At 42.8% G+C, this 14,883-nt stretch overlaps 1 protein-coding gene across 1 annotated transcript in view; it reads right to left on the minus strand.

The window, feature by feature from the left end:
* Window positions 1-14,644, minus strand: part of LOC120061701 (neurotensin receptor type 1-like) — a 54,772-nt gene extending 40,128 nt beyond the window's left edge. Inside the window, exon 1 of the mRNA XM_039011596.1 lies at window positions 13,952-14,644. Coding sequence (XP_038867524.1) covers window positions 13,952-14,644 — 693 coding nt within the window. The remainder of the gene's footprint in view (window positions 1-13,951) is intronic.
* Between the last annotated feature and the right edge of the window lie 239 nt (window positions 14,645-14,883).

Below are 14,883 nucleotides of genomic sequence, written 5' to 3' on the forward strand. Positions count from 1 at the left end.
ACACACACACACAACATCCCACATGCACACACGCACGCATGCAGGCACACACACACACACACACACACCACACCACACACACACACACACACACACACACACACCACACACACCACACCCACACACCACCACACAACACCACACATCCCACATGCACACACACACACACACACACACACACCGCACGCATGCAGGCACACACACCACACACACCACACACACACACACACCACACACACCACCAAACACACCACACACACACCCCACACACACACACAACACACACATATGCACGCATCCACGCGCCAACACAGACACACACACACACTCTACACCTATCGACAGGGGACGGCATACAATTTAGAGGGCTAAATTCCCATGTTTCCTACACACTCAACAACATCTGTGGACTCTAGTAGAGAATCTCTCTCTCTGTAGTTGTCAAACTGGTGGGATGAAGTGTTATGAGACAGTGTGCTACGGAACAGCAGGAAGTCAAACTGAAAGGTAAACAGGTTTTAACAGTCCAGCTGCTTCTGAAATGGGAGTCTACTTATAAATCTCTGGCACAAGCACACACACACACTAACACACCAACATACATTAACACACTACACACACTAACACACCAACATATATTAACACACTACACACACTAACACACCAACATACATTATCACACTACACACACTAACACACACATCAACATATATTAACACACTACACACACTACACACACATCAACATATATTAACACACTACACACACTAACACACCAACATATATTAACACACTACACACACTAACATACCAACATACATTAACACACTACACACACTACACACACATCAACATATATTAACACACTACACACACTACACACACATCAACATACATTAACACACTACACACACTAACACACACCAACATACATTAACACACTACACACACTAACACACACTAACACACACTACACACACCACACACACACTAACATACATTAACACACACTACACACACCAACACACACTAACACACTACATACACCACACACACTAACACACTACATACACCACACACACTAACACACTACATACACCACACACACTAACACACTACATACACTACACACACTAACACACTACATACACTACACACACTAACACACTACATACACCACACACACTAACACACACTACACACTAACACACTACATACACCACACACACTAACACACTACTCACACACACACTAACATACTACATACCCACACCACTAACACACTACATACACCACCACACTAACACTACATACACCACACCACACTAACACACTACATACACTACACACACTACACACTACATAACACCACACACACTAACACACTACATACACACACACACTAACAACTACATACACCACCACACACTAACACACTACATACACCACACACACTAACACACTACATACACTACACACACTAACACACTACATACACCACACACACTAACACACTACATACACCACACACACTAACACACACTACACACACTACACACACTAACACACTACATACACCACACACACCACACCCATTAACATACACTACTGTTCAAAAGTTTGGGGTCACTTAGAAATGTTCTTGTTTTTGAAAGAAAAGCACATTTTTTGTCCATTAAAATAAAATAAAATAAAAAATAACATCAAATAAAATAAAAAATCAGCTGCTTCCAGCTACAACCGTCATTTACAACATGAACAATGTCTACACGGTATTTCTTAACAATTTGATGTTATTTTAATTGACAAAACATTTGCTTTTCTTTAATAAACAAGGGCATTTCTAAGTGACCCCAAACTTTTGAACGGTAGTGTACATTAACACACTCTAACATAAATTAACACACACTAACACACTACACACCCTAACACACCCTAACACACACTAACACACAGCTAGTGTAGTAGTGGTGACCACTCAAAAGAAAATAAGTTAAGACATACAGTATGTGGCTGCCCTCCATGTAAGAGGAGGAGGAGGAGGGGGGGGTGGAGAGGAGATCAGAGGAGGGGAGGAGAGGGGATAGGAGGAGAGGAAGGGGAGAGGAGGGGAGGAGGAGGAGGAGGGGGAGAAAGGGGAGGAGGAGAAACGAGGAGGATAGAAATGAGGAGAGGAGGAGGAGGAAGGGGGAGAGATCAGAGGAGGGGAGAATGAGGAGGGAGAAGGAGGAGGAGGGAGGAGATCGGAGGGGAGAGGGGGGTGATGAGGAGGAGAGGGGAGAGGAGATCGGAGGAGGGGGAGAATGAGGAGGAGGAGAAACAGGAGGAGAGAGAATGAGGAGAGAAGGAGAGGAGAGAGAGATCGGAGAAGGGGTGATGAGGGGGAGGGGGAGAGGAGGAGGAGGGGCAGAATGAGGAGGAGGAGAAAGAGGAAGAGGAGGAGGAGGGGGACAATAAGGAGGAGGTAGTGGAGAGGAGGAGGAACATCTTCAGCCTTGGAATGAAATGATGTAAGAAATGGGCATGTTGTACTGTGGTGCACTATGCCAAATACTATGTAATCCTGCACACACACAGCTAGTGTAGTAGTGGTGACCCCTCAAAAGAAAATTAGCAAGACATACAGTATGTGGCTGCCTTCCATGTAGGAGGAGGAGAAGGAGGAGAGGAGGGGGGGGGGGAGGAGAGAGGATATCAGAGGAGGGGGAGGAGGGGGATAGGAGATCAGAGGAGGAGAGAAGAAGGAGAGAGAGGAGGAGGAGAGAGGAGGGAGGGGAGGGGAAGGAGGGGAGGAGCAGGAGGAGGTGGTGGAGAGGAGAGGAGGGAGGGGAGGGAGGGAGGGGAAGGAGGGGAGGAGAGGAGGGAGAGGGGTAGTGGAGAGGAGGAGAGGAGGAGGAGGGGGAACATCTTCAGCCTTGGAATTAAATGATGTAAGAAATGGGCATGTTGTACTGTGGTGCTCTATGCCAAATACTATGTAATACTGACACACACACACACACACACACACACACACACACACACACACACACACACACACACACACACACACACACACACACACACACACACACACACACACACACACACACACACACACACACAGAGAAAAAAAACAGACAGCTGTGGCTATGCAATTCTTAGAATGATGGTAAGATCTGTGGAAGCACATATCCATCTAGTTAATGGAGCAAAACCAGCTCTGAGCTCCACCTTGCTACACCGTTCATTCTGTGGAAATAAGTGACTAAGAGCGACAACAGCAACAGCACCCCTAGGAGACATGTTGTCTGTACTAGTTTGCTCTCAGTCTTCGTGTGTGACAGTGGTGTGTGAGGATAGAAGTGGAAGGGGATTGTAAGGAGGAACAAGATCAGACTTGCTTTATTGTCCGTTAACTTAGACAGAAGAGAAATGTGTCTTTATACACAACCCAACCCCCTGACGCACAGAGAGAGAGCGGCTGGAAGCAACAGGTCAGCTGCAGTGCCGCGCACCTGGACCAATTATACTTTGTTAATTGCCACAATGGCAGGCATTGGTATTTAGGATAATGCCAGCAAATTTCCACACCAGATTTTCTCGTCTGGGCTGGGATTCGAACCGTCAAATCCTGGTTACTGGCCTGCTACCACAATATGTTTCCACATACAACTGCAACAGTTGAGTGGGGAAAAAACCCAAAATGTTCTCATTATTGGGTATTAATCTCTCAGCCTTAGTCTGTATCTCTCTCGTCCCCCCTCTCTCTCCCCCTCTCTCTCTCCTTCTCTCTCTCCCACTCTCTGCTTCTCTCTCTCCCCCTCTCTCCCCTTCTCACTCTCCTTCTCTCTCTCCCATTCTCTGCTTCTTTCTCTCCCCCTCTCTCTCATCCTCCTCTCTCTCCTTCTCTCTCTCCCACTCTCTGCTTCTCTCTCCCCCTCTCACTCTCCTTCTCTCTCTCCCATTCTCTGCTTCTTTCTCTCCCCCTCTCTCTCATCCCTCCTCTCTCTCCTTCTCTCTCTCCCACTCTCTGCTTCTCTCTCTTCCCCCTCTCTCTCACCCCCTCTCTCTCCTTCTCTCTCTCCCACTCTCTGCTCCTCTCTCTTCCCCCCTCTCTCACCCCCCTCTCTCTACTTCTCTTCCCCCCTCTCTCTCCCACTCTCTCTCTCTCCTTCTCTCTCTCCCACTCTCTGCTTCTCTATTCCCCTCTCCCCCTCTTCCCTCCTCTCTCTCCCCCCTCTCTCTCCTTCTCTCTCTCCCACTCTCTGCTTTTCTCTCTCCCCCTCTCTCGCACCCCCTCTCTCTCCTTCTCTCTCTCCCACTCTCTGCTCCTCTCTCTTCCCCCCTCTCTCACCCCCCTCTCTCTACTTCTCTTCCCCCCTCTCTCTCCACTCCATACTCTTCTCTCTCCTTCTCTCTCTCCCACTCTCTGCTTCTCTATTCCCCTCTCCCCCTCTTCCATCCTACTCTCGCCCCCTCTCTCTCCTTCTCTCTCTCCCACTCTCTGCTTTTCTCTCTCCCCCTCTCTCGCATCCCTCCTCTCTCTCCTTCTCTCTCTCCCACTCTCTGCTTCTCTCTCTTCCCCCCTCTCTCCCTCCCCCTCTCTGCTTCTCTCTCTCCCCTCTCTCTCCCCGTCTCTCCCACCTCTCTCCCCCTCTCTCCCCTCCTCTCTCTCGCCCCCTCTCTCTCACACTCTCTGCTTCTCTCTCTCCCCCTCTCTCTCTCTAGCAGAGCGAAAATCTTCCGAGAATTGTTTAGTCAAACAGTTCAATATAACAGGCAGGAATGAGTACATAATGGTTAAATGGTTTAATGGTTGAATTGTATTTTTGTATTGGGTGTATCTACTCTTGGCCTGTATACAGTATGTATGTTGGTCCAGAAAGATATATCCGTTGTTTTTGTTATTGTAGTTTTACTCTTTCTGCAAACACGCTGGATGATTCAGAATCCAATGAAGAGCTTGAATCGATTCATTGACGTAGAGATATACGAGCTCAAAGAAACACGGTTTCAGAGGATTCAAGCACTGTTTAGGACAACAAACACAATCAACAAAACAAACACAATCAACAAAACAAACCCAAAGCCAAGTCGGCCAAGCGGTGTCAACGATGGCACCAAATACCATCCCCAAGCCCCAAGAGAGAACACGTGGAGAGTGGGGAGAGGTTCACGGATATAGATGTTGACTTGTTTGAAATCCATCAATGAAAGGCTTGCCAAACTTGATATCTTGGATATACTACGAGAGGACATCAATGCATTATGTGCCAGTCTACAATTCAGCCAATATCAGATTGATGATCTGAGGAAAGAGAACACGGAGCTGAAAGGTACTGTAGACTCTATTTACTGGCAAAGTGGTGCAAAGGGAGAACAAACAACTTAAAGAAACCTTGCTTGGATGTACAGTGTCGATCAATGCGGGACAATCTCGTCTTCTCAGAGATACCGGAGGATGACAACAGCAAAAGGTTGTGAGGACACTGTCCGAGACTTTATGTCAACTCAGCGGAAACTGCCCACAGATGTCGTGAGTAATGTCACTTTCTCCAGAGTCCATAGAATGGGTAAGGCCTCTGGGAATAGGACACGGGCTGTTATTGCATGCTTTGAACATTTTAAGCAAAAGGAAATGGCGAAGAGCAGGGGCAGAGAACTCTGAGACACTACTTCCCCACGGAGATCCATGAAAGGAGACTAAAAACTTTATCCCAGCATGAAAGAGATGCGTTGCCTGAACAAACAAGGCTCCTTGGTGATGAATAAACGTTACATCAACTGGCAACTGTATCAGGACTCTAGAGTAACTCTGGCTGTTTGAAATCAACTGTATCGGGACTCTAGAGTAACTCCCTGGCTATTTGACATCAACTGTATCAGGACTCTAGAGTAACTCCCTGGCTATTTGAAATCAACTGTATCAGGACTCTAGAGTAACTGCCTGGCTATTTGAAATCAACTGTATCAGGACTCTAGAGTAACTCCCTGGCTATTTGAAATCAACTGTATCAGGACTCTAGAGTAACTCTGGCTGTTTGAAATCAACTGTATCAGGACTCTAGAGTAACTCCCTGGCTATTTGGAATCAACTGTATCAGGACTCTAGAGTAACTCCCTGGTCATTTTGAAATCAACTGTATCAGGACTCCTAGAGTACTCCCTGGCTATTTGGAATCAACTGTATCAGGACTCTAGAGTAACTGCCTGGCTATTTGAAATCAACTGTATCAGGACTCTAGAGTAACTCTGGCTGTTTGAAATCAACTGTATCAGGACTCTAGAGTAACTCTGGCTGTTTGAAATCAACTGTATCAGGACTCTAGAGTAACTCTGGCTGTTTGAAATCAACTGTATCAGGACTCTAGAGTAACTCTCTGGCTATTTGAAATCAACTGTATCGGGACTCTAGAGTAACTGCCTGGCTGTTTGAAATCAACTGTATCAGGACTCTAGAGTAACTCCCTGGCTATTTGAAATCAACTGTATCAGGACTCTAGAGTAACTCTGGCTGTTTGAAATCAACTGTATCAGGACTCTAGAGTAACTCCCTGGCTATTTGAAATCAACTGTATCAGGACTCTAGAGTAACTGTCTGGCTATTTGAAATCAACTGTATCAGGACTCTAGAGTAACTCTGGCTGTTTGAAATCAACTGTATCAGGACTCTATAGTAACTGCCTGGCTATTTGAAATCAACTGTATCAGGACTCTAGAGTAACTCTGGCTATTTGAAATCAACTGTATCAGGACTCTAGAGTAACTGCCTGGCTATTTGAAATCAACTGTATCAGGACTCTAGAGTAACTCTCTGGCTATTTGAAATCAACTGTATCGGGACTCTAGAGTAACTTCCTGGCTGTTTGAAATCAACTGTATCAGGACTCTGGAGTAACTTCCTGGCTGTTTGAAATCAACTGTATCAGGACTCTAGAGTAACTCCCTGGCTATTTGAAATCAACTGTATCAGGACTCTAGAGTAACTCCCTGGCTGTTTGAAATCAACTGTATCAGGACTCTAGAGTAACGCCCTGGCTGTTTGAAATCAACTGTATCGGGACTCTGGAGTAACTCCCTGGCTGTTTGAAATCAACTGTATCAGGACTCTAGAGTAACGCCCTGGCTGTTTGAAATTAATGTTCAAATCTGAGTTTGTGTTGTAGTGTATCATGACAACTTCAACTATAATGAATACATGCTCTAGTGATCTCCACTATAATGAATACATGCTCTATTGATCTCCACTATAATGAATACATGCTCTAGTGATCTCCACTATAATGAATACATGCTCTATTGATCTTCACTATAATGAATACATGCTCTATTGATCTTCACTATAATGACTACATGCTCTATTGATCTCCACTATAATGAATACAGCTCTATTGATCCTCCACTATAATGAATACATGCTCTATTGATTCTCACTATAATGAATACATGCTCTATTGATCTCCACTATATGAATACATGCTCTATGTCTATGACTACTCCTATATCTCCACTATAATGAATCATGCTCTATTGATCTCCACTATAATGAATACATGCTCTATTGATCTCCACTATAATGAATCATGCTCTATTGATCTCCACTATAATGAATACATGCTCTATTGATCTCCACTATAATGAATACATGCTCTATTGATCTCCACTATAATGAATACATGCTCTAGTGATCTCCACATAATGATACATGCTCTATGGATCTCCACTATAATGAATACATGCTTTAGTGATCTCCACTATAATGATACTGCTCTATTGATCTCCACTATATGAATACATGCTCTATTGATCTCCACTATAATGAATACATGCTCTATTGATCTCCTCTATAATGAATACATGCTCTATTGATCTCCTCTATAATGAATACATGCTCTATTTATCTCCTCTATAATGCATACATGCTCTATTGATCTCCTCTATAATGAATACATGCTCTAGTGATCTCCACTATAATGAATACATGCTCTATTGATCGCCACTATAATGAATACATGCTCTATTGATCTCCACTATAATGAATACATGCTCTATTGATCTCCACTATAAAATGATATACATGCTCTATTGATCTCCACTTTAATGAATACATGCTCTATTGATCTCCCTATGAATGAATGACCTGCTCTATTGATATCTCCACTATAATGAATACATGCTCTATTGATCTCCACTATATGAATACATGCTCTATGGGATCTCCACTATAATGAATACATGCTTCTAGTTGATCTCCACTATAATGAATACATGCTCTATTGTCCATATAATGAATACATGCTCTATTGATCTCCTCTATAATGAATACATGCTCTATTGATCTCCTCTATAATGAATACATGCTCTATTGATCTCCTCTATAATGAATACATGCTCTATTGATCTCCACTATAATGAATATATGCTCTAGTGATCTCCTCTTGACAAGGAAAGGGCTGCATATGGCTCAGGTTAATGTATGTAGCCTTCCTAACAAATTACATTAGGTTTTTTAACTTGGTCAACATAAATAATATTCATATTTTGGCTTTAACAGAAACGCATTTGGATGCATCCGTTAATGATGGACAAATGAACATCCACGGATATAGTCAACTGAGAAGGGACAGGAATCATAGATATAGTCAACTGAGAAGGGACAGGAATCATATAGTCAACTGAGAAGGGACAGGAACCATAGATATAGTCAACTGAGAAGGGACAGGAATCATAGATATAGTCTACTGAGAAGGGACAGGAATCATAGATATAGGCTACTGAGAAGGGACAGGAAATCCATAGATATAGTTCTACTGAGAAGGGACAGGAACCATAGATATAGTCAACTGAGAAGGGACAGGAATCATAGATATAGTCTACTGAGAAGGGACAGGAATCATAGATATAGTCTACTGAGAAGGGACAGGAATCATAGATATAGTCTACTGAGAAGGGACAGGAATCATATAGTCAACTGAGAAGGGACAGGAACCATAGATATAGTCAACTGAGAAGGGACAGGAATCATAGATATAGTCTACTGAGAAGGGACAGGAATCATAGATATAGTCTACTGAGAAGGGACAGGAATCATATAGTCAACTGAGAAGGGACAGGAATCATAGATATAGTCTACTGAGAAGGGACAGGAATCATTAGTCAACTGGAGAAGGGAACAGAATCATAGATATTCTACTGAGAAGGGACAGACCATGATATATCAACTGAAGAAGGACAGGATTCATAGATATAGTGCTACTGAGAAGGGACAGGAATCATTAGATTATCTACTGGAGGGGCAGTTATCATTGATATAGTCTAGCTGAGAAGGGAGAGACAGGAATCATATAGTCAACGAGAGCAGGGACAGGAACCATAGATATAGTCAACTGAGAAGGGACAGGAATCATAGATTAGTCTACTGAGATGGACAGGAATCAATAGATATAGTCTACTGATAAGGGACAGAATCATAGATATGTCTACTGAGAAGGGACGGAACCATAGATATAGTCAACTGAGAAGGGACAGGATCATAGATATAGTCTACTGAGAAGGGACAGTAATCATAGATTAGTCTACTGAAAGGGACAGGAATCATAGATATAGTCTCTACTGGAAGGGACAGGAATCATATAGTTCCAACTGAGAAGGGACAGAACCATAGATATATCAATGAGAAGGGACAGGATCATAGATATAGTTCTACTGAGAAGGGACAGGAATCATAGATATATCTAACGAGAATGGACAGGAATCTATGTCAACTGAGAGGAACAGGATCATAGGATATAGTCTAACTGAGAAGGGACAGGAATCATAGATATAGTCTACTGAGAAGGGACAGGAATCATATAGTCAACTGAGAAGGGACAGGAACCATAGATATAGTCAACTGAGAAGGGACAGGAATCATAGATATAGTCTACTGAGAAGGGACAGGAATCATATAGTCAACTGAGAAGGGACAGGAATCATAGATATAGTCTACTGAGAAGGGACAGGAATCATAGATATAGTCTACTGAGAAGGGACAGGAATCATATAGTCTACTGAGAAGGGACAGGAATCATATAGTCTACTGAGAAGGGACAGGAATCATAGATATAGTCTACTGAGAAGGGACAGGAATAGGAATGGTGGGGGTGTAGCATTGTACATTCAGAATCATATACCTTTTAAGAGGAGGGATGACCTGAAATGTATGTCAAATAGAGGCACTATGGGCTCAGGTACATCTGCCTCACCAGTACATATACCTTACCAGGCAGCCATATTGGTAGGATGTGTGTATAGACCTCCTAGCTCTAAGGTGTCCTATCTGGATGACTTATGCACTGGGTTTGACCAGGCCACAGATAGTAACAGAGATGTATTTATCTTGAGTGATTTTAATACAAATTGGAAGGATCATAATAATTCATATATAACTCAATTAATGAGATATGCCGAGAGCTGTGGTTTGAAACAAATGATTAATGACACTTCTAGATCATCAACCTAGTTGGGTCATCGTTCAGACACGTGCATTGATCTGATCTTCTGTAATATACCATTGCAATGCTTAAAGGATATATCAATGAAAGTGGGCTGGACAGACCATAATATTGTGGCCATAACCATGAACACTATACGTTTCCAAAGAAACCCCGAAGGATTGTGGTCAAGAGAAATTATAAAACATTTAGTCATGAGCAATTTCAAAATGATTTGGCTGCTGTACCCTGGGAGCTGATTTATCTAGAGGATTATTTAAATCATGCTACAGAATGTTTTATTGATTTGCTCACTGAGGTAATGGACCATCATGCCCCAGTAAGAAAGAATACAGTGGCAAAAGTCTTAGCAGACAAATTTTAACAAGAAATTGATGAACAGAATTATAGAACACTACGTAAGTATGCCGTTAAAATAAATCGCAAGAAAAAAAAAAGCTTTATTTTACAACAAAGATTTTATTGATTGTAAGAAATGATTGTAAAAATGTATGGAATACAGTGAAGGGCTTACTTGGTTAATCTATGTTATAATGCCCATCTCGTGTGGAAGTTGACAGGAGAACAATTACAAAACCAGCTAATATTGCCAATCATTGTGCTGAACGAAATTTTATTGATTGAGAGATAATGGAAACACCCATTCTTCCAAACAAGCTATTGTCCAATGGATTGATAGTCATGTAATGAGAGAGAGAAAGAAAAAAACTTCTCACTTCTCTTTAAGTCTACCATTGGTGTCAGCACAGGAGGTGTTAAACCTATTGAAGTCATTACCCGATGGTAAATCTACAGGTTGTGAGCTCATAGGAAAATGTACTTCGCTGTGCTGCTGCCCAGATTGCAGCTCCACTGAAATACATATTTAATTGGTCACTGGAAAAGGGGAAATTTCCAAATGTATGGAAGCATGTGTCCAATCCAGAAAGAAAGAAAATAACCCATTACTCCAGCCAATAGTCGACCAAGTAGTCTTATCCGTTCACCCAGTAATATATTGGAAGGTATTGTGACTAGACAAATATGGTAGTATATGGAAAAGAACAATCTGATCACAGCCAATCAGCACGCTTATCACAAAAAACATTCCCCTACCATTGTATTGTTTGATATGACTGACCAGTGGCTCAATGCTATGGATAATGGCAGGTTTGTAGGTGTAATATTTTTAGATTTTAGTGCAGCATTTGATTAGGTGGATCATGAAATAATTTTGACAAAATTACTGCATGATGGGTTCATGGAGGCAGCATTGTATTGGGTACAGTCATATCTAACTGACAGGAAACAGTCCACCTATGTCATGGGTCGTTTTCTTCCCTTCATGCTTTAAACTGTGGAATACCGCAGGGCAGCTGCCTTGGGTTGCTTCTTTACTTAATATATACCAACGATCTTTCTTATGCCTTTTCTGAATCTCAAGCTACTACATTCGCAAATGATACTACAATTTATACAGCAAGACGATCAGTTCGACAGGTACAGCAAGCTTTACAAGTAGATCAGTGAGTGGGGTTTTCCCAGAACAAATCTGTTTTGAACGGCAAGAAAACCAAAGTTATGTTGGTCTGTTCCACCAGGAAAAGACCAACACAACATGGGATGCAATTGAGTATGGGGGGAGTAAAAATGTATGAAGTTGCAGATACCAGACTACTAGGGGTGCAGCTAGACAACTGCTTATCATGGTCATCTCAAATAACTCATATATGTATAAAAAAAAGCATGCTCATGTAACAGTATAACTTTAGTCCGTCCCCTCGCCCCGACCCGGGCGCGAACCAGGGACCCTCTGCACACATCAACAACAGTCACCCACGAAGCATCGTTACCCATCACTCCACAAAAGCCACGGCCCTTGCAGAGCAAGGGGAACCACTACTTCAAGGTCTCAAAGCGAGTGACGTCACCAATTGAAACACTATTAGCGTGCACCACCGCTAACTAGCTAGCCATTTCACATCGGTTACACTCACCCCCTTTTCTACAGCAACCAGTGATCCGGGTCAACAGCATCAATGTAACTTTAATCCGTCCCCTCACCCCGGGCGCAAACCAGGGACCCTCTGCACACATCAACAACAGTCACCCACGAAGCATTGTTACCCATCGCTCCACAAAGGCCGCTGCTCTTGCAGAGCAAGGGGCACCACTACTTCAAGGTCTCAGAGCAAGTGACTTCACCGATTGAAAGGCTATTAGCGCGCACCACCGCTAACTAGCTAGCGATTTCACATCCGTTACACTCAGAAGGATAGCTAAATATTTACTGGGAAAGATTATTTAGCAAACAACCCAAGCATTAATTGTGAGTCAGGTGATCTATTGTTCTGTGGTCTGGGTGAAATGCAACAGCAAGTTAAATTAAATTAGGAGGCTGCAGATTGAACAGAACAAAGCAGCAAGTGCTGTTTTAAGGTGGAGATATGATTATTCTGTTGTAGTCATGCACAATGCAATGCAAGATAATTGAAAAAACATGCTCAATTTATTTCACAATGTACACCATTTAAAACGGCCAAACTACATCCACAACAGTATTCAGTTGGTACGAGACAGACATTAAATACTAGGATTTTCCACCATCTATGTGTTATCCAGACAGAAAAGAGAAATAGGCAAAACAACATTTCGATTCAATGCAATAATGAAATTGAATAATGTATCTGAGAAACCCAGAAACCTTTCAATATATACATTCAAACAGTACTTTAGAACCATTTAAATATACTAAATTGGAAGGTTTTGCAGGACTATGGCAGATGAAGGAACCACTCTATTTTTTAAGACTGTCAGAATTATTTATCTGGTCAATATGTCAGTTGTTTGTAACAGTGTGTTATATGTGAAAATGCGATTGTATAATACATTGTATGTTAATGTTTAAGGACTCTTGGAAGATTAGTCCTAATGAGGACTAAGAGAGATCCTAATAAAACAAAATAATCTCCTTCTCACTCTCTCCCCCCCTCTCTCGGTGTGTGTGTGTGTGTGTGTGTGTGTGTGTGTGTGTGTGTGTGTGTGTGTGTGTGTGTGTGTGTGTGTGTGTGTGTGTGTGTGTGTGTGCGTGTGTGTGTGTGTGTGTGTGTGCAGTAATACATAGTATTTGACATAGAACTCCTCAGTAGCCCTACAACATGCCCATTTCTTGAATTACTAAATTCACAGTTAAAAATGCTGAAATGAAAAATGAATTACTTAATTTAATCGAATAATAAATGTATTCTTGTGTTTTTTTTCTTCTGATTTGCATTAGTTTTATTTATTCACAGAGGAAGCTAATTGTCAACAGGTAGTGCTGGCACCTTCTCATAAAAGAAAGACAAGTAAATATTTCAGAAATGTGTTATTTAGAGCTGAATGTACTGGAGGAGACATAACTAGACTCGTGCGCCCAAGCCGCTCTTGAAATATTGGTGCGTAAAAATACCACCATAACTGATTGTTGCCGAAGTACGGAGGACTTTCAAACCCACCTGAATCACTATCTTCAATACGACAGGAGACACGATGGTGGTGCATATCTTCTCCCGGTGGGGTCCATGATACTTCTGTCCCATGGTGAAGAGCATCGGAGAGGCCAGGAGGAACGAAGCCACCCACATCCCGCTGATCAGCTTTTTGGTGCGGCTGCAGGACATGATGCTCTTCGCCTTGAAAGGGTGGCATATCGCCATATAACGCTCGACGCTGAGGCTGGCGATGTTGAACGCCGTGGCATACGAGCAGGCATCCCGAATGAAATAGTAGCCTTTACAAACAACTCCTCCGAACGCCCAAGGATGATGGACCCAGATGAAATTATAGAGCTCGACGGGCATGCTGAGGACTAGTATTAGCAGGTCGGAGACGGCGAGACTGGACAGGTGGTAGTGGACAGTGCTTTGGATATTCTGGAGGGACTTCTTGGTCACCAGGGTGTACAGCGTGACGGAGTTCCCTAAGCAGCCGACCGCAAAGAGCGCGATATAGATCACAGTGACCAGGACTTTCGAGTAGATGTTAGTGTTGACGTCCAATGAGTCCTCCTGATCGAGCTCCGATCCGTTGTCAAACAGAGAGTAGTTATCCAGACGCAGAGAGTAGTTGTTCCCCCGAGTCAGAAGTTTCTGCGCCAGCGCGCGTAACTCTAGAAAGTCGCGCCCTGTCTGTGTGAAATTCAGCTCCATATTGTGTAATGTAAATAACCACTTTTTTTCTGCATATGCAGAAAGACCGCACTATATTAAAATTCCGTTGAGAAAACACATGTAGTGTTTTCGCGTAAAAGCGGGAAGGGGAGAGTACCGGTTTGAGACCAAGAGGAAAGTTGTGATGGTTTTATATCTGGCACAGGAGGAGGCGTGCTGGACTCGCAACCTTGAGCGATGACGGAGTGTCATTCAGTGATTGGTGTTTTTTCTTTGTT

The sequence above is a fragment of the Salvelinus namaycush genome, chromosome 16 (genome assembly GCF_016432855.1).
Source record: "Salvelinus namaycush isolate Seneca chromosome 16, SaNama_1.0, whole genome shotgun sequence".
Lineage (NCBI taxonomy): Eukaryota > Metazoa > Chordata > Actinopteri > Salmoniformes > Salmonidae > Salvelinus > Salvelinus namaycush.